This window comes from Schistocerca cancellata, chromosome 8 (genome assembly GCF_023864275.1).
Source record: "Schistocerca cancellata isolate TAMUIC-IGC-003103 chromosome 8, iqSchCanc2.1, whole genome shotgun sequence".
Classification (NCBI taxonomy): Eukaryota; Metazoa; Arthropoda; class Insecta; order Orthoptera; family Acrididae; genus Schistocerca; species Schistocerca cancellata.
In genome coordinates this window covers 577,783,557-577,809,459 of record NC_064633.1, presented here as the reverse complement: position 1 = coordinate 577,809,459, position 25,903 = coordinate 577,783,557, and the positions used below count along the sequence as shown (strand labels likewise).

The 25,903-nt window shown below is 45.7% G+C and overlaps 1 protein-coding gene across 1 annotated transcript in view; it reads right to left on the bottom strand.

Annotated features, from left to right (window-relative positions):
* LOC126095694 (paired box protein Pax-6-like) overlaps positions 1-20,734 on the bottom strand; it is a 271,506-nt gene extending 250,772 nt beyond the window's left edge. Inside the window, exons 1-2 of the mRNA XM_049910447.1 lie at positions 20,632-20,734; positions 20,347-20,512 (exon numbers count right to left, since the gene is read on the bottom strand). Coding sequence (XP_049766404.1) covers positions 20,347-20,512; positions 20,632-20,734 — 269 coding nt within the window. The remainder of the gene's footprint in view (positions 1-20,346; positions 20,513-20,631) is intronic.
* Positions 20,735-25,903: the final 5,169 nt, after the last annotated feature.

Genomic DNA, 25,903 nt, shown 5'->3' with positions numbered 1-25,903 from the left:
TTGTGTGTTTCTTAGGCCAACGTCGCGTCGTTTCCTATGAGTGGGAAGTGTTCTCAGTGTCCTGGTAGCATGTATGTGCGTTAATAAGTTTTCTGAAAGTATGTAAAATTATGATTATGTACTTCTTATCACTGATATACGAGTCTGTACACAGTGGTAAATTCTCTTTGTAATGGCGTTATTGTTGGTACATTGCAGACCCTATGATAGCAGCAAGATTCTGTCGAAATTGGTTATTGTGAAATAGAATATCAAACATTCTTGGATGCAGAATATTTTACTATTCACTAGTGTCAGATCGCTCCCTACGAACATTGCAACCTATATTAGAGGTAATAGCTAATGAAAGCCTAACATGGACGGAACACGCTGCTACAATTTGCAAGTATCTCTCCACCTCCTATAAGTATTTAAAAAGCTATTCCCTTTGGGCCTGAGAAAGAAAGTTTTACAGTGATGTTATTCTGCAAGATCTTTCTCAGGAAAGCTGGAGTCAGTGGCTGCGAGATATCTGTCACAATCTTAACTTGGCTCATATTTTACCATCTTACCCACAACCGTCCTATCTTCGTGCATACGAGTACGGCGACTTAACATACAGTCTGTGTCCTTGGGTCTGTTGTCCACGGAGATGTCTCACATCGCTCTTCATCCTTAACGCTTTTGTCTGAATGGCGCTGCAGAAACTCTGGTTCTCATCAGAGCAAAATCTGTTTCCTCCCCATTCCGTTACAATGACGCCTGTTCTTCGTCCTTTGCAGTAGCAGAAACCCAACGTTAGAACGCTCTCTCCCGTTATATCAGAGAACAGAGTCAGATGTCTGTCTTGAAAAGACAACTAACGATCCATTTTCAATACCACAACGTCTGCCTTTGCTTTTCTACGCCCCCTTCACCCCATTACAATTCAGTACCTTTCTTTCTCATTTACTCAAGTCACGAGTCCACCTTGAGTTCTTTCCCATAGAATGATTGTGTCATAATCTCATTTTTGAACACGCATTCTTTTTTTGTGATTTCTAACGTTATTGTTATTTTATTAGGATTTTTTCTCGCATGGGCTAAATAAAGACCACGTGCCAATTTCAATTCCTTATTCGTTGTTCTTTTTCTGTCTTCAGGTACGCTTTAATATTTTCACTATGTTTTTTTCTTCCTGCCTTCTGACTGCTTCAGACCAGTTTTTTGACTCTCTTAGCTTGAAATCCATCAGTATTCAATACTTTTTCCCTTAACACTTCTGTCACACATCCCCTTTTACTTCGTGGATCTAACTTGTGGTTGACTTTCAATCCCACAAATATTTGACATCTTTTTGATTAATTTATGGTCTTGCATTCGATATAAATGTTAGAAAACATCGTCTTCTTTTTCTCTTTATCTCTAAAATATTTTTTACTCTTCGATAAATTTCATCGTTAGTTCTTAATTTTTATCCTCCCATAATTTTCCGTGGCCTAATATTTTTCTAATGAGTCGCCTTTCTAGCATTTCTAAATTATATAAATCATAATGCTAGATATTCGCTGGCAGAGAGGTGTTTTTCATTGTGAAGATCGTAGTTACTCCATATCATCTTGCCATTCAATATATTCTTTCTTCCATAGTAGGCTTTTTTCAAACTACTTTCGATTAAAAAATCTCTAAGAAATTAAAATTTTTTAGCCTTCTCTATTTGCCCAATTATTTAGTAGTTAGGTATAGGATATCATTATGACTTGTAAAAAGGCAGAAACTGGTTAACGTAATAAAATGAACCAAGTGACCTAGTCGGTGTCCTTGTTTGTTATGAACATTTCTGAGCGATAAGACGTGACAAAAGCATATCTATATTCGAGAGATGAAAGTGACAAGAGAGGAGACTCCTAAATGGGACAGAAGATTTTTACTAGCGGAAACAACCATGAAAAGCAGTGAGGGACACACCATGTGAAAGAACGCATTGTCAACACTAGCAGTACATACTATAAGCGGTCACTCGATGTGGGAGCGAAACAGTCAAGCGACTTCGCAATTCGTAAGCGGAGTTTGCAGGCTCAAAAATAAACATTTTTGACATTTTACAAAACAGGTCTTACAATGTCCTTCACTCCTTCCTGCAGAAAATGGTATATAAATGATCTTCTTGTGACACTGAAAAGTGCTTTATTTTTAATTTTATCGTATTGCTTGCGCATGCCTAAAACTACCTAATTTCGGACGTGCTTCGCTGTATATGCGATTCTGAAGCTTATAGATGTGTAGCTAAATGAAATCCATATGAAAATGTGGACATAAAGAAACAGGATGCATTGTAGATGTACAAAACAGGATGGGCACATGCCTCAGAAAAATTAAAACAAACTTTCACACCACCTTTAGGTCAGGTGGCAAGTCACTAAGGGTCGCTGATTGAGGAAACAATAGATCAGCTTCAGCAGTTTTATGGAATGGCCCTCAGGAATAACGGAAGTTATTTAGAAAGTATGAAGACAGAAGTCTTTGTCTCGTATTTCCACAGACGCTCAAACGAAAAACCGATACATTAATTTTGCCCACTTCGACCTCAGTCGTGCTATAAGTTCTGGAAGGGCGACGTTTCATGAGTGTGCTTTGAATACCAGTACTTTATTCCTGAAGCTATTATGGGAAGCATCAAGCGAATTTATAGGAATCTAGTTCATGCAGACGTGATCCGAAAGTGTATACATGGGCGGACTCAAAATCCAAATAAGTCTTTCTACACTATTGTCTGGACCCAACTAAGCAAACATGTGTGTGTAGGGTTAAATACGATGAAACTGGGAGTTACTTGTGTTGTATTAGCATTTAATGGTGAAAACATGGGGAGAATAAGAGTTCTAGTCATATTAATATCTTTCCACGCTTACTGTAAAGGGGTTGAAACTGTGAGAGACGTCGAGACTTGCAGAGGCACAGCGCGCACTCAATTTGTGAGAGTTTCTGGCATTTTAAATTTAAAACTCGATTTTCTCATAATGACGTTTTTTTGTATTTTATCTACCTATCTACCAAAAACTACTTACGATAGCTACAGAAACTTCGTGACCTTTTTTATTATAACACACAATGTCTACTGAAGCACAATCATGTTAGTGATTTGAGTAGGTATGAATTTAAGGGCTTACACGTACAAAAATATTCAAGATAAAAAATGGAATAATTTATCTCTGGTTCTTTTGTATCCTATCTCTTAATTCTGCTTCAGTAGACATTGATAGCATGAATAAATTATCTGTAAAAACGTTAGATCGTTATCTTTATTGATAGCAGAGATAAAGGTTCATAAACTTGGCTTATTTAACGTTGACTGCATGGGCCCTGCAAACTCCCGAAGAGCACTGCACACGTTGTCTGGCATCGGCACGTTTCTTCGAAATGGTGCAGTTCTGCGAGCTGTCTAAACACTGGCGTATCTTTGCAGAGCTACTCCGCGTTGCAGAGTTCGATTTCGCGGTCTTCGCCGAACGATTCGCAGTGGGAAGCGAGCCAACGCGAGCGCGCGCCACTGCCGGCAATCTGGCGTGGCGCTTTCAACTTTATTTCGGTTAGCCTCGGGGCAAAACTTTGGCCGCTGTTTCAGAACGTTTATGCTTTTCCGGACGTTTTATCCGTCAACGCTTAATTAGATCCGCCCGGGGCCAGCGGCTTAACAAAGGCAGCTCCAAATGGCTGCGGGGGTAGGGGGGGGGGGGAGGCCTGTGTGCTTTGCTGGCTGCGGCGGTTGTGGGCGGCGCTTGTACGCGGGCGTCGGCGCAGCTACAGACGCCGCGTCGCGGGCAGAAGGGCGCCGAACACCGTCTCTGGGTGGATGGGTAGCTGAAGAGCCACTGGTGTACCAGTGCTGCTGGGCAGCGAAACTTCTGAAGTAGTTTCTTCCGTCAAGGGTTCCAGGTTCGACCAGATCCAGCAGAAATGGAACGAAATGAACGATCTTTAGAGTGGAGAGAGAGACAGAAAAAGGTAACACTATAGCCCTGAGTAAGAATACAGATTTCAAGAAAGAATTGCAGTCTTCATCTGTAATAACGGACGATTTCTAAATAATCGCAAAAGCACACTCTTACGATGCTGAAGTTTGCGTATCTACACCTACATACGAACTCCGTAAAAGCCACATTATGATGCCTGGCACAGGGTAACTTGTACTAAAACTAGTCATTTCCTTCCCTGTTCCTCTCGCAAATACGAAACCTTCACATTAATCGTCGGCTTATCTAGTTCGCACCGTAAGACACACTTCTTCTGCAGCGGCAAACAAAATATTTTGCTGTTGCAAGAAGACCAGGCAAATCATTACAAATCATAAACGCACAGCGCGGACAAAAATATGAAAACACGAAAAACACAACACATTATAGTGCCTAACACAGTGCAGGAAACCCATTGGCGTCCGAAACGGCTTCCAATCATCTCCGAACAGATAAATGCATGTCCACTATGGTTTTAAAGGAACTCATTCTTTAACATGTTGTTTTGTAGGGCGGGCAACCACTGCCAAACTTCGACATTTTTTGAAAGAAAATTCCGCACTGGCTGTATGAATGATTTTTATTAAATCTGCGACCGGTTTCGCACCACTTATCGGTGCATCCTCAGGCAATATACGCTATTTGTAACATAGTAACGTTGAACATTGCCCTGTAGCATTGCCTCGAGTTAGGCCGTGTCCGCTGCCGCGTGGCTCCTCTCAACTTGCACGGTCATTGCCGCTCCCATCATTAAAAATTTTTTGAATTTTAACTACCGCTTTCACCAGATGACGGTATATGGGACGTGAATGGTGGGGAGTGGCTACAGGGCAATGATCAAACTGAAGCGGCTAGAACCGCTCGGCCACACAGGCCGCATTATTTATACAAATATGTACACCATGGTCAAGGGATAATAAACCTTTATTTGCTAATGGTTGGCTGTTTTTTCACTCTATTCTTTGTTTTTCGTTTATCTTCCTTTGAGACAACTCATTTTCAAGTACTTCTTTTGTTAGAAGTTTTAGATGAGTTGTGTCAGATGTTGCATGGTTGTGGAAATTTCATTACAATGAAAATCCGCGAAAATTTGTCATTACAGACGTTTCATGTCCCACAGATGACGGGAAATGTGACAGTAATTTCACTTACAATTTTGAGTGTCGAGTGATCTAGAAACTCTCACTCGCACTATACGGGGGGTCATAAAATGTCTGAAACGCTTGTCGTTATGTTGTAGGGCAGATTGTACTGAGACATAAATGTTAAGCAAAAAATGCAATACGTTGCGCCATTTCCGAGTTATTTAGCGTAGAATGTACCCAATCTGGGCGTCGCGCGCTCACATTCAACCTGCCTGCCACGGGCGGTGTTGCCCAACGAGTGCTTTGTCTCGTTGGCTGAAACTTGAATTTACGCGCGCGACGATCTGATTGACTATTTCAATGCTAAATAACTCGGAAACGGCGAAACGTATCGAATTTTTTTCTTAACATTTATGTCTCAGTACGACTTTCCCTACAACATCACTACAAGCGTTTCAGACATTTTCTGACCACGCTGTATATTGTGCGAGTATAAGTATATATCACATCAGCCCTTTGCCCGCATCTCGTGGTCGTGCGGTAGCGTTCTCGCTTCCCACGCCCGGGTTCCTGGGTTCGATTCCCGGCGGGGTCAGGGATTTTCTCTGCCTCGTGATGGCTGAGTGTTGTGTGCTGTCCTTAGGTTAGTTAGGTTTAAGTAGTTCTAAGTTCTAGGGGACTGATGACCATAGATGTTAAGTCACATAGTGGTCAGAGCCACATCAGCCCATTTTGAGCGTTTGTGTGATCATGGGTGCTTCCAGACAGACGAACGTGCAGGGAGACACCAGATCTGGAGGACCGGATTCTACAGGCAGCTTGTCGTTTTTCCAAATCTGGTGAACGCACAGTCCGCCGCCTCCCTGCATGTTCACACGTTAATCTGTCTGAATGATCACACAGACGCCCAAAAAGGGCTTGAAACGTTGATGTTGGTGTCGGTGAGGGTACTTGTTTCGGTATAGCTGTGATGCGTCTCGACCGTTTCCACATGCTTGGACCTACACAAACAACATCTCAACTTCTTCCCGACAGGAATACCGGACTATTCTGCTGCTTACAGCACGCTGCGTCAACCACACTGCCAACAACACACAAGCAACACACGGCACGTGGTCAGAGGAACTTTCATACGTCAGCGCCATCTACCACGAGAACGATGCATTTCCGGCCACATGTTCATAGTACCTTTTCTCCTCCATTTCCAGTCAGAAGTTTGTTCCTGCAGTCTGTCGGAGTTATTAACGTTTACCTTATACATATTCACTACTGGCCATTAAAATTGCTACACCAAGAAGAAATGCAGATTACAAACGCGTATTCATTGGACAAATATATTATAGTATAACCGACATGTGATTACATTTTCACGCAATTTGGGTGCACAGATCCTGAGAAATCAGTACCCAGAATAACCACCGTAATAACGGCCTTGATACGCCTGGGCATTGAGTCAAACAGAGCTTGGATGGTGTCTACAACTACAGCTGCCCATGCAGCTTGAACACGATACCACAGTTCATCAGGAGTAGTGACTGGCGTATTGTGACGAGCCAGTTGCTCGGTCACCAGTAACCAGACGTTTTCAGTTTGTGAGAGATCTGGAGAATGTGCTGGCCAGGGCAGCAGTCGAACATTTTCTGTATCCAGAAAGGCCCGTACAGGACCTGCAACATGCGGTCGTGCATTATCCTACTGAAATGTAGGGTTTCGCAGGGATCGAATGAAGGGTAGAGCCACGGGTCGTAACACATCTGAAATGTAACGTGCACTGTTCAAAGTGCCGTCAATGCGAACAAGAGGTGACCGAGACGTCTAACCAATGGCACACCATACCATGACGCCGGCTGATACGCCAGTATGGCGATGACGAGTACACGCTTCCAATGTGCGTTCACCGCGATGTCGCCAAACACGGATGCGACCATCGTGATGCTGTAAACAGAACCCGGATTCATCCGAAAAAATGACATTTTGCCATTCGTGCACCCAGGTTCGTCGCTGAGTACACCATCGCAGGCGCTCCCGTCTGTGATGCAGCGTCAGGGGTTACCGCAGCCACGGTCTCCGAGCTGATAGTTCATGCTGCTGCAAACTTCGTCGAACTGTTCGTGCAGATGGTTGTTGTCCTGCAAACGTCCGCATCTGTTGACCCAGTGATCGAGACGTGGCTGCAACCATGCGGATAAGATGCCTGTCATCTCGACTGCTAGTGATACGTGGCCGTCGGGACCCAGCACAGCGTTCCGTATTACACACCTTCCATATTCTGCTAACAGTCATTGGATTTCGACCAACGCGAGCAGCAATGTCGCGATACGATAAACCGCAATCGCGATAGGCTACAATCCGACCTTTATCAAAGTGGGAAACGTGATGGTACGTGTATCTCCTCCTTACACGAGGCACGACAACAACGTTTCACCACGCAACGCCGGTCAACTGCTGTTGGTGTATGAGAAATCGGTTGGAAACTTTCCTCATGTCAGCAGGTGGTAGGTGTCGCCACCGGCGTCAACCTTGTGTGAATGCTCTTAAAAGCTAATTATTTGCATATCACAGCATCTTCTTCCTGTCGGTTAAATTTCGCGTCTGTAGCACGTCATCTTCACGGTGTAGCTATTTTAATGCCCAGTAGTATATATATATATATATATATATATTCAGGGTGTTTCAAAAATGACCGGTATATTTGAAACGGCAATAAAAACTAAACGAGCAGCGATAGAAATACACCGTTTGTTGCAATATGCTTGGGACAACAGTACATTTTCAGGCAGACAAACTTTCAAAATTACAGTAGTTACAATTTTCAACAACAGATGGCGCTGCGGTCTGGGAAACTCTATAGTACGATATTTTCCACATATCCACCATGCGTAGCAATAATATGGCGTAGTCTCTGAATGAAATTACCCGAAACCTTTGTCAACGTGTCTGGCGGAATGGCTTCACATGCAGATGAGATGTACTGCTTCAGTTGTTCAATTGTTTCTGGACTCTGGCGGTACACCTGGTCTTTCAAGTGTCCCCACAGAAAGAAGTCACAGGGGTTCACGTCTGGCGAATAGGGAGGCCAATCCACGCCGCCTCCTGTATGTTTCGGATGCCCAAAGCAATCACACGATCATCGAAATATTCATTCAGGAAATTAAAGACGTCGGCCGTGCGATGTGGCCGGGCACCATCTTGCATAAACCACGAGGTGTTCGCAGTGTCGTCTAAGGCAGTTTGTACCGCCACAAATTCACGAAGAATGTCCAGATAGCGTGATGCAGTAATCGTTTCGGATCTGAAAAATGGGCCAATGATTCCTTTGGAAGAAATGGCGGCCCAGACCAGTACTTTTTGAGGATGCAGGGACGATGGGACTGCAACATGGGGCTTTTCGGTTCCCCATATGCGCCAGTTCTGTTTATTGACGAAGCCGTCCAGGTAAAAATAAGCTTCGTCAGTAAACCAAATGCTGCCCACGTGCGTATCGCCGTCATCAATCCTGTGCACTATATCGTTGGCGAATGTCTCTCGTGCAGCAATGGTAGCGGCGCTGAGGGGTTGCCGCGTTTGAATTTTGTACGGATAGAGGTGTAAACTCTGGCGCACGAGACGATACGTGGACGTTGGCGTCATTTGGACCGCAGCTGCAACACGGCGAACGGAAACCCGAGGCCGCTGTCGGATCACCTGCTGCACTAGCTGCGCGTCGCCCTCTGTGGTTGCCGTACGCGGTCGCCCTACCTTTCCAGCACGTTCATCCGTCACGTTCCCAGTCCGTTGAAATTTTTCAAACAGATCCTTTATTGTATCACTTTTCGGTCCTTTGGTTACATTAAACCTCCGTTGAAAACTTCGTCTTGTTGCAACAACACTGTGTTCTAGGCGGTGGAATTCCAACATCAGAAAAATCCTCTGTTCTAAGGAATAAACCATGTTGTCTACAGCACACTTGCACGTTGTGAACAGCACACGCTTACAGCAGAAAGACGACGTACAGAATGGCGCACCCACAGACTGCGTTGTCTTCTATATCGTTCACATCACTTGCAGCGCCATCTGTTGTTGAAAATTGTAACTACTGTAATTTCGAAAGTTTGTCCGCCTGAAAATGTACTGTTGTCCCAAGCATATTGCAACAAACGGTGTATTTCTATCGCTGCTCGTTTAGTTTGTATTGCCGTTTCAAATATACCGGTCATTTTTGAAACACCCTATATATATATATATATATATATATATATATATATATATATATATATATATATATATATATATATATAAAGGATGCCTGAAGCGTGAACGTAGCCTGTGCGGTGGAGGCAGTCGCACCCGCGGCCCCAAGACGCCCTCCCCGAAACGAAGCGCCGCTCTGCCAGCTTCAATCGAGCGGCGGCCAGCGTCGCCCTGGAGACGCCGGTGCCGCCACACCTCGCCCTCGCCTCTAGCCCCCTCCCCCTCCCCCTCCCCCCACTACCCACACTTCCGCCCTGCCCCCACCTCTACCAGTTGCCGTAGCTCGGCCAAAGTTTTTGAGCCGGCTTCGATTTCCATTCGGATGCCGAATACTCGTGCTGTGTGTGTGTTTGTGTGTGTGTGTGTGTGTGTGTGTCACGTTTACATGGGCTCCTAAATCCGGTTTACCGTGCAGCCGATTTCCCAACGCCGCTCGTCGTCGGTGATGTAAACACTCACGAGGCACACCCACAACATTCCCTACGTCATCGTCCGAGGTACGTCCAATATGCGAATGCTTTGACGCAGTTATCGTCCTCTGGTGATGTTTATGCTAAGCTAATCACACTTGCTACTGTTAACTTCGTCTGTTTATCTTAATTACATTCACTAATTATAAAATATGCACTTAAAAGCAACTTTTCAAATCCAGAAATAAGAGAAATGTGCGTGCTACCTCCAAGGCTGTAATTATTTTACGAAACATGTCTATTTTGGACCACAGATGGAGCGACTGAAGTTGAAGTTTACGATTAACTTCCTTCTGTCACACATTACGATAAAAAACAAAGAAATGGTATGTGCCCATTGTACGAGTATTTATCTCACGGTCACTTTCCTGGGTGTTGGTTATTACTTTTAGAGAAATTGTCATGGCTATAGAATTTTATTAACGTAAGGAGCCACATAGCTTCGGCGAAAGGAGGAACTGTATTAAGAGAAATATTTACGACAACGCGCAGTGTCAGTCGGCAGTCAGAAAGTGCACTAGTGCTCCCACTAGGTAACGCTACGAGTTGATTCTTTCAAAGAAGTAGACAGCAACCAGCCGTTATCGATAACGTTATTTATTCGCGTAAATAGCTCCGCAACACGCTTTGAACCGACAGTTTTACCTTTAGATGGCTGTTCACATGAAGATGCACAATTCTTGAAATTTACATAAGTTTTTGGCTCTTTATTTCCCCTTGTGCCTCGATATAGTTGGGATGATGGTGCCATCAGTAAAAAGCGATGTTAGAAACGACCTATTTAAACGTGACTGTTTTTCATAATGTTCGAATACAATGTCAACAAATCTGTAAAACTAGTTTTAGTTATATTTTCTTACGTCAAAAATATTGCGTCGTTTTGTTGTAATGTTGTTGGTTTGTAGTTAGGAAATACTGTACAGTGCGCACAGCATTTGTCTGATTTGCAAAAAAAAAAAGGTTCAAATGGCTCTGAGCACTGTGGGACTTAACAGCTGTGGTCATCAGTCCCCTAGAACTTAGAACTACTTAAACCTAACTAACCTAAGGACACCTCACACATCCATGCCCGAGGCAGGATTCGAACCTGCGACCGTAGCAGTCGCGCGGTTCCGGACTGCGCGCCTAGAACCGCGAGACCACCGCGGGCGGCTGTCTGATTTGCACAATACCACACTATATAAAGCGCGGCGCACACATCAAGAAGTTTTTGCGACATGGAAAATGTACACAAGGATGGCGATATCACAAATACAACAGTGTCAACGAAATATACTCTCTTACAGATATTAAAGTATATACGCTATTCGACAATTGAAAATTTACAAAGAATAAACGTTACATGCATTTAATATTCAAGGACATTTCATTACGAATAAAGTCAACAGGTGTAGCAACCACTTTGTTCGGGAATATTATGCTACACACAGGGAACAAAACAAGTGGCAAGAAATAAATAAATGTTAAGAGAATAGAAATTATATTAACATCCGATAGCTAGTTGAAAATTTAAATAAATTTAGCAAGTGTATGAGTATGTGACTGAGCGGGCTGCTATATTTCAGTGTAGTGTTTATACTGGAGTAGCGAACCTGACAATGCTTCGCAACTGCCGTCTTTGCCCATCTCTTCCTCCTCCACAACCGCTCTCCCTGTGCATCAGCTCTTCTACCCCCTTCTCTGTTCATGTTCTACTCTGTCGTCCCAAAATTCATCTCCTGTCCCCTGTATCCGTCCCCTCACTCCTTTCTTTGACTTTGATATTTGTTTCTTGTTACTGCAAACGAAGCCTTGATTAGAGATTGAAATCGCTTAAAACGAAAAGGTAAATCGGTTGGAATAATTGGTATATATTGGATATGAGACACATTTCTTCACGTGCTGCATCTGTAGGATAGTAGAATTTGTGACACTCAGTCTGTGAGTAAGTAGGATTACGAAGATTTGGATGACTCAGATTCCGTAGCAGTATTCTCATCTTAGCTCCATAAGCCACAAATACAGCTCCCCTATTTTCTGTAAAACCAACAGCATAGAAGAAAACAAAACAGCCCATTGTTGTGTGTACAAATTCTGTTTGAAAATACACCGAAGAGCCAAAGAAACTGGTACACCTGGCTAACATCGTGTACAGCCGCTGCTAGCACGCAGAAGTGCCCCAACATGACGTGGTATGGACTCGACTAATGTCTGAAGTAGTGCTGGAGGGAACTGACACCATGAATCCTGCAGTGCTGTCTACAAAGGGGGTGGAGATCTCTTCTGAACAACACGTTGCAAGGCATCCTAGATATGCTCAATAATGTTCATGCCTGCGGCCAGCGGAACTGTTTAAATTCAGAAGAGTGTTTCTGGAGCCACTCTGTAGCAAGTTTGGACGTATGGAGTGTCGCATTGTCCTGCTGGAATTGCCCAAGTCCCTCGGAATGAACAATGGACGTGAATGGATGCAGGTGATCAGACAGGGTGCCTACGTACGTGTCACCTGTCAGAGTCGTAGCTACAGGTATCACGGACCCCATATAACTCCAACTGCACACTCCCCACACCATTACAGAGCCTCCACCAGCTTGAACAGTCCCCTGCTGACATGCAGGGTCTATGGCTTCTCGACGTTGTCTCCATACCCGTACACGTCCATCCCCTCGGTACAATTTGAAACGAGACTCGTCCGATCAGGCAACATGTTTCCAGTGGTCAACAGTCCAACGTCGGTGTTGGCGGGCCCAGGCGAGGCGTAAAACTTCGTGTCGTGCAGTCATCAAGGTTACACGAGTAGGCCTTCGGCTCCGAAAGCCCATATTGAAGATGTTTCGTTGAATGGTTCGCACGCTGACACTTGTTGATGACCCAGTACTGAAACCTGCAGCAATTTGTGGAAGAGTTGCACTTCTGTCATGTTGAACGATTCTCATCAGCCATCGTTGGTTCCATTATTTTCCGGCCGCAGCAATGTTGGAGATTTGATGTTTTATCCGGATTCCTGATATTGACGCTACACTCTCGAAATGGTCGTACCGGAAAATCCCGACTCCATCGCTACCTCGGAGTTGCTGTGTCCCATCGCTTGTGGGCCGACTATAACACCACGTTCAACGCACTTGAATCTTGATTATCTGCCATTGTAGCAGCAGTAACCGATTTAACAACTGCTCCACATACTTGTTGTCTTATATAGTCATTGCCGACCGCAGCGCCGTGTTCTGCCAGTTCACAGATCTCTGTATTTGAATACGCATGCCTATACAAGCATTTTTGGAGCTTAGGCGTATATATAAATAGAAATAATACATATGGGAGAAACAAATTAGCTGATGGCTTTTGGGCCCCCTGTCTTTGTTGAAACTTATGGCAAGAAGAAATCGAATGCACATATTTTCACAGCAGAGCACATTTTCTTTCTTGCATATTGATGTAAAAGAAAACCTTTATATTGTTTGAAAATGTATAGTCGTTCTGAATTTTTATTAGAATATCATGTAAGATTTGAAGAACTTTTTGAGACTTTTGCAAACGGCCTATATCTGTATGAATGATCAATGGAGTATTATGTAATCATCTGAAGTATGTCGGTCAAGAACTTTTCGAGATTTGTATATGTATTTCCATCGCTTTAAGTAAATTCATAGAGATACCTTACTCACCATGATGCATTATTTGGATAAGGGCTTCTGTACTTTTTGCTCAATACCTGTTGATACTTGTATGCGTTGAAAACGCAAATTTTGACAGGTTGTTGAAACATATGGCATCTAAATGTTCTTTGGACCAAGTCTCGAAGCTTTCAGTTTTTCCTATATAGTAGGAGGGATACTTTTGGCAGCTGAGTTTGTATATACCTGATCTTTTATGGGGGGGGGAGGGGGAGGGGAGATATTTTTCGTTAAGTTATGAGTGGCTAGCTCCTGAAGTTTGTGATTTCTGTGGAAGCTTATACTCGTATTAATGTTCGAGTTTTTAAACAGATTACTTATTTTGTAAGGTATGCTCCGTGAGATTTTAGGCTGCTTTCTACCTTCTCTTGTGTTGACTGCATAGCTATATACTGTGAGGCTTTGTTGTCTCATGTTTTTTGGATTTTTTGTGACTTTATCTGCCACGTGAGGGTTATGTCCGTAGTCTGAAACTATGGTCTTTATTATAATGATTTGTTTATGTTGTTTGTGTGGTTGAAATGAAGTTTGATGTAGGCGATTCATTGCAATTCAGCTACTTTCTGTAAAATTCAAAATGATGTTTCCGGTTTTTGCTGAAGTTTTTTTAAGTCTAAGGAGCTGAAGTAGATGTTGGTTTGGGCCGGCCGTAGTGGTCGTGCGGTTCTAGGCGCTACAGTCTGGAGCCGAGCGACCGCTACGGTCGCAGGTTCGAATCCTGCCTCGGGCATGGATGTGTGTGATTTCCTTAGGTTAGTTAGGTTTAAGTAGTTCTAAGTTCTAGGCGATTGATGACCTCAGAAGTTAAGTCGCATAGTCCTCAGAGCCATTTGAGACATAGCTGTTGGTTTCATGATCAACAGCGAATTCAATGTTTTTGTGGATGTTGATCAGCTTTGTTGATCAGCTTTGTTGCTGACGTGTTAATTTCCTCATTGGTGCCATCAAACAGAACTATTGTATTATCCATACATCTTTTATAGTATATGATTTTGCTGTCAGCTTTGAAAAATGTTTTCTGTAAGTGGTTTACGAAATATGTGCTAACTTCCCAACTTTGATGCTGCCAATTGCGAACTCATCTTTATGTTAGCCAATTAGTTCATGTGCGTTCCTAATGAAGTAGTTGTTTCCAGAAGTATAAAGCGTGTTTGCATGAGCTAGCAGTTTGTTATTTATTCCATATGAAGGTCTGTTCCTAGAATTAACGATAGGCTTGATTGTACAATTTTGTTTATGAATTTTAGGCTGTAACTGGAGATGAGGTGAAATGGGGCTCATAGGGACGCAGAATAAAATATAAACATTATTCTCTTTGACAACAACATACAGTCAGTAACCCAATATAAACTCTATACTAAAATATAGCAGCTGGTTCACTCACACACTTGTTAATTTTAGCTTTCAGCTAACTGTTACATGTTAATATAATTTCTACTGTCGTAATACTTATTTTTTACCATTATTTTGTTCCCCGTGTACACCACAATATTTGATGATGAGGTTCAATACTCCGAGGAGCGTAGGGGACTATGCGGGAGACCCGCAACCGCCGTACTAGGCAATGTCCTATCGGAGGTGGTTTGCCATAATTTAAGTAACATTTCCTACCAAACTGGTTGCTACATCTGTTGATTTTCGTCGTAATTCGTGATCACTGAATATTAAATGCATATAATGTAACGACTATTCTTCGTAAATTTGTAAAGCCAAATCAGTGTATATATTGTAATGTCTCTGACAGATATTTATTTGGATCTGTTATTTACGATATCGCCGTCTTTGTGTACATTTACGTCTAGTAAAAAATTTTTTGTGTGTGCGTGGTTCTTTACGCAATATGGTTATGTAAAAATCAAACGAATGCTGCATAGACTGTACAGTATTTTGCGACTACAAGCTAACAGCATTCCAATAAAATGACGTAGGATTTTCTAGGTAAGTGAAATATAACTTCACCTGTACAATCTTAAAGAGTTGTTGACACTGTATTCGATCGTTATGAAGGATAGTTATCAGAATGAGACCTTCACTCTGCAGCGGAGTGTGCGCTGATATGAAACTTCCTGGCAGATTAAAATTGTGTGCCGGACCGAGACTCGAACTCGGGACCTTTGTCTTTCGCGGGCAGGTGCTTTACCAACTGAGCTACCCAAGCACGACTCACGCCCCGTCCTCACAGCTTTACTTCTGCCAGTACCTCGTCTCCTACCTTCCAGACTTTAGAGAAGCTCTCCTGCGAACCTTGCAGAACTAGCACTCCTGAAAGAAAGGATACTGCGGAGACATGGCTTAGCCACAGCCTAGGGGACACTTCCAGAATGAGACCTTCACTCTCACATCCATACCCGAGGCAGGATTCGAACCTGCGACCGCAGCAGTTGCACGATTCCGGACTGAAGCTCCTAGAACCGCTCGGTCACCGCGGCCGGCTAAAATTATTTCACCATTTATCTCTCGCCTTTCAGAAATGCTCAGTGTAGTACACGTTTCGATTTGAGCGCCACCTCTCTGGGACTTCACTTCTCTGTTTTGCAATCACCACATGCCATGACTCGATTAGAGCGGACTGGTACATACGTTAAGAGACTCAAGCTGTCATGACGTCACGTCGTACACACGTGATTCCGGGGTTCGCCTCACAGTTGGCGTGTGCTGAGTGTCAGAGGACACTGAAGGGACAGACGTTTAGCACTCATTCGTACACACTGTCAGGCGGTGACGTGTGTGGTGAACCAGACTGCCAGACGGAAAGGATATCAGCTGCGTTGCGGAAGTGTTTGGGTATTCCGGGAACCACTTTATCTGGGACTGCTCTCACGAAACGTATTCCCACGATAAGCCGCAGGATTGGAAACAGTTCACTTACACTTTCCCGAGATAGGAGTGGCTTCGAAGCAGCTTGTGATGTGCGTGACAATCCGCCTAGCGACTTCCAGGAAGACGTTCAGAAGTCAGACGTCGCAGTCTAGGGAGTGCCGACCATCGCGGCGGTACAGCGACGGTCTACGATGTGAGACCTCATACTCGACGAACACTGCGTCGTTGGTGTCACAATATCGTATTGCGGCACTCCCTCTGCGTGCGTCGCGTGTCAGAGAGAATATCGTTGGCCTTAATAAGGCGTTGAAGACGGTTCAAGCCGAAGTCCGTTCACTTAGCAAAAACGGAATCCTAAGACAGTAGAAATCATAAGCTTGCTTTAGCATGTCACTGAGCAACGTACCGATATCTACTGGCGTAATTTGCCACAGTGAAGTCTCCATGAAGCCTTTTTAGCCCAGAGGGAGCCGTCACGTAACAGTAGGCTCTGTACCTAATGATATCCTAGACAAATTAATTTAAAACTGTCGGAAAAGGGACAAGCGCTGATATGCTATAGTAACATGTCGCTGCTTTCTCTACATCACTGTTTCTATCCGAACAAAAACGTGACCATCGAATTCAATGTGTTTTAAAGCGTGTGCAGACATACGCTGTGGTGTTGGTGGTAGCACTATTAAACGCGACTTGGCAGCAAATCAACAGTATTTTTCTTTCAAGTGATTCGTGCCGATGATGTTCCTGTTTCATGTATCCCATAAACCAGGACCTGATGATGATCTTGTGTATGAAAATTGGCAACACAAGAGATTCACTGTCGGTGTATATTCCAACATGACTTGTATAAAAAAGCAACAGTAAACAATGGAAACAGGGAGCTACAAAAGGAGTTTAAGTATGAAATGTGCAGATAGAGTGCGTAGCGTAGAAAAACTATGACGAATAGTGTAAATAATAAATCTGTCGATCGGGAGAAATAACAACTTTTGCCAACTTATACAAAATTCGACATTGCAAGGACGCGTGGAGGGAAAGAAAAATCTTGGGGCAGACAAAAAATCTCAAAATAAATTTCTCAGAAAAGATATGCGTCATCCACACAATTAATTTGGCCTCTAGGAGTCCGTTGTGCACAATATTACCAACCCGCAGCATAGTGTGTGCGGAGAAGGTGTGCAAGGGAACACCTGGAATGGAAACAGGAACAATAGTGCCGGTTCTCTTCACCAACAACGAGGCGGCCAAGTACCAGTGTTCGTGTCAGACACGCACTACCTCATACGTCTAGCTTGTTGATGACTAAGTCATGTGTGGGGCCCGTATCATATTTGGATGTCGGTCACCTATCATCGCCGTTGAACTCAATTTAACGGCTGTGTAGTATTGAGGCAGGATCCTCCACGCTACTGTCCACACCTACAGTCAACAAACTGACTATAGGTTCGTCTTTGAAGACGATAACACCCTAGTACATCAAGCCCATCTAGTGAATATCTTTCTCCAGGAGGCAGATATCAAGCGAACAGGATGACCTGCAATTTCTGCTGTCACGACGCAGAGCATGCTTGGGACCAGTTGACACTTGAGTACGTCTTCAAGTGGTCTAGATGGCATTAGGATAGCCACTTTTGACGAGTGGCGCAGGTTTGAACACCGAAGCCTCGACCACCATGTGCACATTATGTCGAGAAGTGTCTACGCATGTCACAACAGACCGTATCGACAGCGTCTCGGAGGCATCACAGCTAGCAACTGCTGGACGCCACCAGGGGCTTCAGCAACACGTCACGCAGACCCGACCACTCGCAGCACGCAGCTAGCTAGGCATGCGGGTACACGTTAGCCTTCAATAGCACGGCGCAAGAGCTGTTACAAATCTCGCTTAGCTATTATTTGGGTATCGACCCGCCTGTAGACTTTGACTTTCTGGTGACCGTTACTGGCATTCCTCCTGTGTTCAGCTGTCGATGGTCTAGCGCTGTTTATGGATTACGAGTTTGTCAGGACCGGTCGTAAAAGGGTGAAGTAAAAGGGGTATTGAATGTTGCACGGCTAACACAGCAACAAATTTTTGATTCCAGAAATGTGTAAAGATGTGCAGGTTAAAAAAATAGCCTTTATATCGATTATTTTATTTTGTTCCATGTGGCTTTGTCTTTAATTCCCTGCTCTCACTGAATATTAGCCTACATGGTTGCCCGGTGGAGAAAAAATTGTCAGCAGTTTATTTAACTGATCTTAATGTTGTTGGTAATAGGAGGAATGCAGACATCAAAAGTTTCGCCAAATGCATGGGGTTTCAAAAAGATTCATGCGATTTCACTCAGCTATATTTTCAACCGTAATGAAGCTCAGAGCCATTTTTGAGCTTCTACTTCACCACGGAAGCTATGCAAATGTGTTATTCACAGTTATGTTTTTATGTGCTTCGCAAACTCGTTTTAGTTTCAATTAACTTTTACGCGCATTCTACATCGGAATTGTGGTTGATACTTTATTGACATACAACGTTTGATAAAGATCTGAGAGCCTGACACCTGGAGGTCTGGGTCTAAATAAAATACACAGGTAAAACTTTAAAAACCATCTGATTCAGTATTAAAAAAATTGTACACTACTGGCCATTAAAATTGCTACACAAAGAAGAAATTCAGATGATAAACGAGTATTCATTGGACAAATATATTATACTAGAATTGAAATGTGATTACATGTTCACGCAATTTGGGTGCATAGATCCTGAGAAATCACTACCCAGAACAACCACATCTGGCCGTAATAACGGCATCGATACGCCTGGGCATTGAATCAAACAGTGCTTGGATGGGGTGTGCAGGTACAGCTGCCCATGCAGTTTCAACACGATGCCACAGTTTATCGAGAGTAGTGACTGGCGTTTCGTGACGAGCCAGTTGCTCGGCCACTATTGACCAGACGTTTTCAGTTGGTGGGAGATAAGGAGAATGTGCTGGCCAGGTCAGCAGTCGAACATTTTCTGTATCCAGAAAGGCCCGTACGGGGCCTGCAACATGCGGTCGTGCAGTATCCTACTGAAATATAGGGTTTCGCAGGGATAGAATGAAGGGTAGAGCCACGGGTCGTAACACATCTGAAATGTAACGTCCACTGTTCAAAGTGCCGTCAATGCGAACAAGAAGTCATCGAGACGTGTAACCATTGGGACTCCATACCATCACGCCGGGTGATACACCAGTATGGCGATGACGAATACACGCTTCCAATGTGCGTTCTCCGCGAAGTCGCCAAACACGGATGCGACCATCATGATGCTGTAATCACAACCTGGATTCATCCGAAAAATGACGTTTCGCCATTCGTGCACCCAGGTTCGTCGTTGAGTACACCATCGCAGGTGCTCCTGTCTGTGATGCAGCGTCAAAGATAACCGCAGCCCTGGTTTCCGAGCTGAAAGTCAATGCTGGTGCAAACGTCGTCGAACTGTTCGTGCAGATGGTCGTTGTCTTGCAAACGTCCCCATCTGTTAACTCAGGGATCGAGACGTGGCTGCACGATCCGTTACAGCCATGCAGATAAGACGCCTGTCATCTGGACTGCTAGTGATACGAGGCCGTTGGGATCCAGCACGGCGTTCCGTATTACCCTCCTGAACCCACCGATTCCATATTCTGCTAACAGTCATTGGATCTCGACCAACGCGAGCAACAATGTCGCTATACGATAAACCGCAATCGCGATAGGCTGCAATCCGGCCTTTATCAAAGTCGGAAACGTGATGGTACGCATTTCTCCTCCTTACACGAGGCATCACAACAACCTTTCACCAGGCAACGCCGGTCAAACGCTTTTTGTGTATGAGAAATCGGTTGGAAACTTTCCTCATGTCAGCACGTTGTAGGTGTCGCCACCGGCGGGGTGTGAACGCTCTGAAAAGCTAATCATTTGCATATCACAGCATCTTCTTCCTGTCTGTTAAATTTCGCGTCTGTAGCACGTCATCTTCGTGGTGTAGCAATTTTAATGGCCAGTAGTGTAGTTATCTGTAAGAAGTACCGGAACAGACCGCATAGGCACTCCGGCAATCGGAGAAGAGACGGGAGGAGAGGAAAGTGAGGTGAGGTAAGGCGAGCGTTACCTGCCGAGGATCTTGGAGACGCAGCCGTTGGAGACCTGCAGGATGCGCGAGATGTCGCAGGGCCGCGCCCCCGAGTGCGCCAGCTCGACGATCTTCTGGCGCGTCGAGTCCGGCAGCGGCCGCCCGCCCACGAACACGCCGCCCAGCTGGTTGACGCCGCTGTGCCCTGCAACACACGCCGCCGCTCGCTACTGGCCGCCACTCGGTGTCTGCGGTTGCAGCTGCCAGCTACTGGCTACAACTATGGTACGAGGTTGTGACTGCCGGAATGCAACCACCAGCTACTGGTTATCACGATGGGAGGGGGCTGTGGCTGGTAACGAGCAACCACCATACACTGGATACCACACGGGAAGGGGCTGTGGCTGGTGAGAAGCAACCACCACATACTGGCTACCACATAGGAGGGGGCCGTGAATGGTGATGGAAGAAGTGCCAACTACTGTAACACACTAGAGAGGTGACTGACCACTGAGGAGAAACCACCAGATACTGACCACCACACCGGGAGTGAGGAGCCACTGCCACATACTTGTCACCACAGCTAATAGGTATCAAGCTAGGATGGAGCTGTGTCTCGTGAGGGACAACCACCCCATACTGGCAGCCACACTGGAATGTGGCTATAGTTGGTGGCGAGGAACCACCAGTTACTGGCTGCCACACTCGGGAGGGGACTATGGCTGGTGGGGAACAACTGTCAGCTACTGGCTACCACAAGGGGACATAGCTGTTGATGGTGAGGATCAACTATCAGCTACTGGCTACCAGACCACCATGGGGAAGTGGATGGTGAGGAGGAACCACCTGTTACTGGCTTCAAGATTGACCAGGAGCTGTGGCTGGAGAGGGGCAGTCACTATGAGGCAGCTGCACATGGCGTCAACACATTTACTGTACTTACCTACATTATGTGATCAAAAGTACCTGGAGACCTATTAATGGACGTTAATATGGGGTGTGTCCACATTTCGCCTTTATGTCGCCTTTAACTCCGATGCAGCACTTTCAGTGAGGCGTCTGAATGTCTATGGACGAATGGCAGTCTATTATTCCTCAAGAACCGAAACCAGAGAAGTTAGTGACATTGGGGGCAGGGTGATGAGCAATGTCGTCTTGCTGAGGGGGGTTCATTGGATCAGGTCAGGACTTTGGGTGGGCCAGTCTATTTCAAGAATGTTATTGATGATGATGATGATGATGATGATGATGATGATGATGATTGGTATGTGGGTCTCAAAAACTTCGCAGTTATCAGCGCCCGTACAAATTCCCAACCTTCACTCAGTCCAGTCTCGCCACTTTCATGAATGTTGATGAAATGATGAGGACAACACAAACAGCCAGTCATCTAGAGGCAAAGAATTTTATTGTACACCATCATTGCCTCACAGATGCAGCTTCATGGCAGGGTGCATTGGCATCATCTCCAAACTGTTCAACAGTATGCAGTACACAACGTTGTAAAATGTGTTCATATCTTTTTGCGTTGTGTCACTCAGGTGTCATACTGTGACTAGCGCTCGTTCGAAATCCCTGAACTGTCGTGGTTGACCTACTCAGTTGTAAATGCTTCTCTGCTGGTAATACTCCCTGCCTCCCTTCATACTGGCAGGTCCACCTCTCTTGGCATCGCACATTGACAAAGCGTGACACTGTCTCAGGTCGTATCAGTTCTATCTTTTTCGTTCAGTGTCCTTACGTCGTGTTACATGGCTGCAGTTGATACACCGTACCTTGTACGCACGCTGAAACACAAACGAATCGTGAAGTTTTATTCACGGCGTGATCATGGACATGTCCAGACATTTCAGAACGAATTTCCACTCTGAAGCGGAGTATACGCTGATACTAAACTTCCTGGCAGATTAAAACGGAGTTGCCCTTCCACGGGCAACTTTTCTACCGATAGAGCTACCCGAGCGTGACTCACGACCTTTACTTTCATCACTGTCTCGTCCCATTCCAGTTGGTACAACACTTACCTGCAAAAGGTGAGTTTCATGTTCAAAAATTATTACTCTAGAAATCGATCATCCCGCTGGATTGATTCCATTTATACGCACCACTTCACTGCCTTCATGTCAGTGGCAGTGTGTCACACGACCTTCTGGCACAAGTTTTGCACCATCTATGGCGCTCGAAATGACGAATGGCAGATCTCCTTGGATTCATCCTTATGAGCAGCGTCAGACCATCATGAGCTACTGCTGGTGGGAGCCCACTGCATGCTACCACTAACTTCCTAAACGATCTGTCATGCAGGACATATCAGATGTTAAGTTGATAAGAATAGTATTTATCAAACTCAGTGAGCCTGCTGTAGGAAGCATGAGTGTGTCTTCGGGGAACGATTGCCTGATTGCTTTCACATATTTGCTGAGCCTTCTGGTTGCAAGCATTGCTTATTAAAGCACGGACACAGATAGCCCTCTGGTAGCTAAGCCATTACGCTGTCTGTTGGCGGTCAACGTTGAAACCATTATCAGTACATCTACCATCCCCAAATGGCGTATGCGTTCATCGGATCCAATTCGACGTCGTCACTCCAGATGTACTAATTTTTTTTCGGCAGTGTATTTTAGTAAGTACCAAAGTCGTTCTTCGCAATGATTTTATTTTACGCTTACTATTGATGCCATCCTGTATCTATCATCTACACTCCTGGAAATGGAAAAAAGAACACATTGACACCGGTGTGTCAGACCCACCATACTTGCTCCGGACACTGCGAGAGGGCTGTACAAGCAATGATCACACGCACGGCACAGCGGACACACCAGGAACCGCGGTGTTGGCCGTCGAATGGCGCTAGCTGCGCAGCATTTGTGCACCGCCGCCGTCAGTGTCAGCCAGTTTGCCGTGGCATACGGAGCTCCATCGCAGTCTTTAACACTGGTAGCATGCCGCGACAGCGTGGACGTGAACCGTATGTGCAGTTGACGGACTTTGAGCGAGGGCGTATAGTGGGCATGCGGGAGGCCGGGTGGACGTACCGCCGAATTGCTCAACACGTGGGGCGTGAGGTCTCCACAGTACATCGATGTTGTCGCCAGTGGTCGGCGGAAGGTGCACGTGCCCGTCGACCTGGGACCGGACCGCAGCGACGCACGGATGCACGCCAAGACCGCAGGATCCTACGCAGTGCCGTAGGGGACCGCACCGCCACTTCCCAGCAAATTAGGGACACTGTTGCTCCTGGGGTATCGGCGAGGACCATTCGCAACCGTCTCCATGAAGCTGGGCTACGGTCCCGCACACCGTTAGGCCGTCTTCCGCTCACGCCCCAACATCGTGCAGCCCGCCTCCAGTGGTGTCGCGACAGGTGTGAATGGAGGGACGAATGGAGACGTGTCGTCTTCAGCGATGAGAGTCGCTTCTGCCTTGGTGCCAATGATGGTCGTATGCGTGTTTGGCGCCGTGCAGGTGAGCGCCACAATCAGGACTGCATACGACCGACGCACACAGGGCCAACACCCGGCATCATGGTGTGGGGAGCGATCTCCTACACTGGCCGTACACCACTGGTGATCGTCGAGGGGACACTGAATAGTGCACGGTACATCCAAGCCGTCATCGAACCCATCGTTCTACCATTCCTAGACCGGCAAGGGAACTTGCTGTTCCAACAGGACAATGCACGTCCACATGTATCCCGTGCCACCCAACGTGCTCTAGAAGGTGTAAGTCAACTACCCTGGCCAGCAAGAACTCCGGATCTGTCCCCCATTGAGCATGTTTGGGACTGGATGAAGCGTCGTCTCACGCGGTCTGCACGTCCAGCACGAACGCTGGTCCAACTGAGGCGCCAGGTGGAAATGACATGGCAAGCCGTTCCACAGGACTACATCCAGCATCTCTACGATCGTCTCCATGGGAGAATAGCAGTCTGCATTGCTGCGAAAGGTGGATATACACTGTACTAGTGCCGACATTGTGCATGCTCTGTTGCCTGTGTCTATGTGCCTGTGGTTCTGTCAGTGTGATCATGTGATGTATCTGACCCCAGGAATGTGTCAATAAAGTTTCCCCTTCCTGGGACAATGAATTCACGGTGTTCTTATTTCAATTTCCAGGAGTGTATTTGGCTGACTGACATCGAGAATTTGTAAATCTCCTTAGGTACCTCTACAGCAATAATTGGCGGGGAATATCTCTCATATCGTTAAGTTCCGTGACCTGGCCCTAGTTGTGCTATTTGGCTCCGACCGTCCGCCATGTCATCGCCTGTCAGCACACCGCTCTCTCTGTCGTTGTCGGGTTGTTAGACACTGGACGGGAACTGAAAGGTGGAGTAGCTGATCAGGTGGTTTCACGAGGTTGTTTGCAACCCTACCAGCACTCTCACCAAGGGAAATATCCCTGGCAGTACCGGGAACTGAAGCCAGGTCCTGCGTATGACAGTGAGCTGTACTGACCACTCAGATACGGAGGTTGATATGCCTCTGGTACGAAAACCGTCTTTCCACTTCTCTGTTCTACTCGCGAATGTTGCTTGGAGAGAATGACTGTAGGGAAATCTGTGCGTGAATTCTAATTTCTCTTATTCTCGTCGTGGTCATTTCGAGTCGTGTTTGGGAGATTTTTCTTCCAGGCATTCACTGTTCCAGTGTTTTACTGTTTTACAAAACAAAACACACGGGAGAAACACGGATGAGTACAGCAGTAGACAAAACTGCAAGCGACAATCTGAAGAAGGCCAATATACTGCAGAGAATGTCCACCATATTGCGATGACGATGAAGATTGTGATGTTGCTGCTGATCATGACGACGGTGATGCTGATGATAATGATGCTACGGTGATCATTGTTCTTCAAAGCTGTCTGCAGATTTTTAAGCCAGTAAGGCTGTTTGTCGAAATGCTTTTAACGTTCACAGAACGGATCGTTTAGTCACGCCGGCGAGAGCCCTTAGCTTCAGCGCCTCACGCAGCCTGTGTTGTGCGAGGGTCGGACATTTACACTTGTCGGCCGTTGCTAAGCGGTGCGACGCACGGGATTTTTAACGGTAGACTGCCCCTCAGTGCTGTCAACATCGCAGATGAGACGCCGCCGGGCCTTTGAGAGCCGCGTGTGGTTGGTACGCCTGTCCCTTAGTTAGCTTATCACCCATCGGCAGCACAAAGGCCCAGAACCGGTTCGCTTCGCCCCTTCACAGAGCGCAGAGGCCTAGTTGAAATTCCTCAGCCTGCCGGAATGGCTGCCGCGGTCCTCATGCGTGGCGCCCCAGATCTGGGGTGACGCTTGCGTGCACATCACAATGGACGATGTAACGTGTGCTCGATACGTCATACAAATGGAAGGTGGTGTGTCCAGGAATCCTGCTTACTCGGGTCACTAGACAAACAATCAAACAACTCGTGTTAATGTGTTCTATTACAATTCCGGAATGAGATTTTTCACTCTGCAGCGGAGTGAGCAGATTAAAACTGTGTGCCACACCGAGACTCGAACTCGGGACCTTTGCTCTTCGCGCGCAAGTGCTCTACCTACTGAGTTACCTAAGCACGACTCACGCCCCGTCCTCACAGCATTACTTCAGCCAGTACCTCGTCT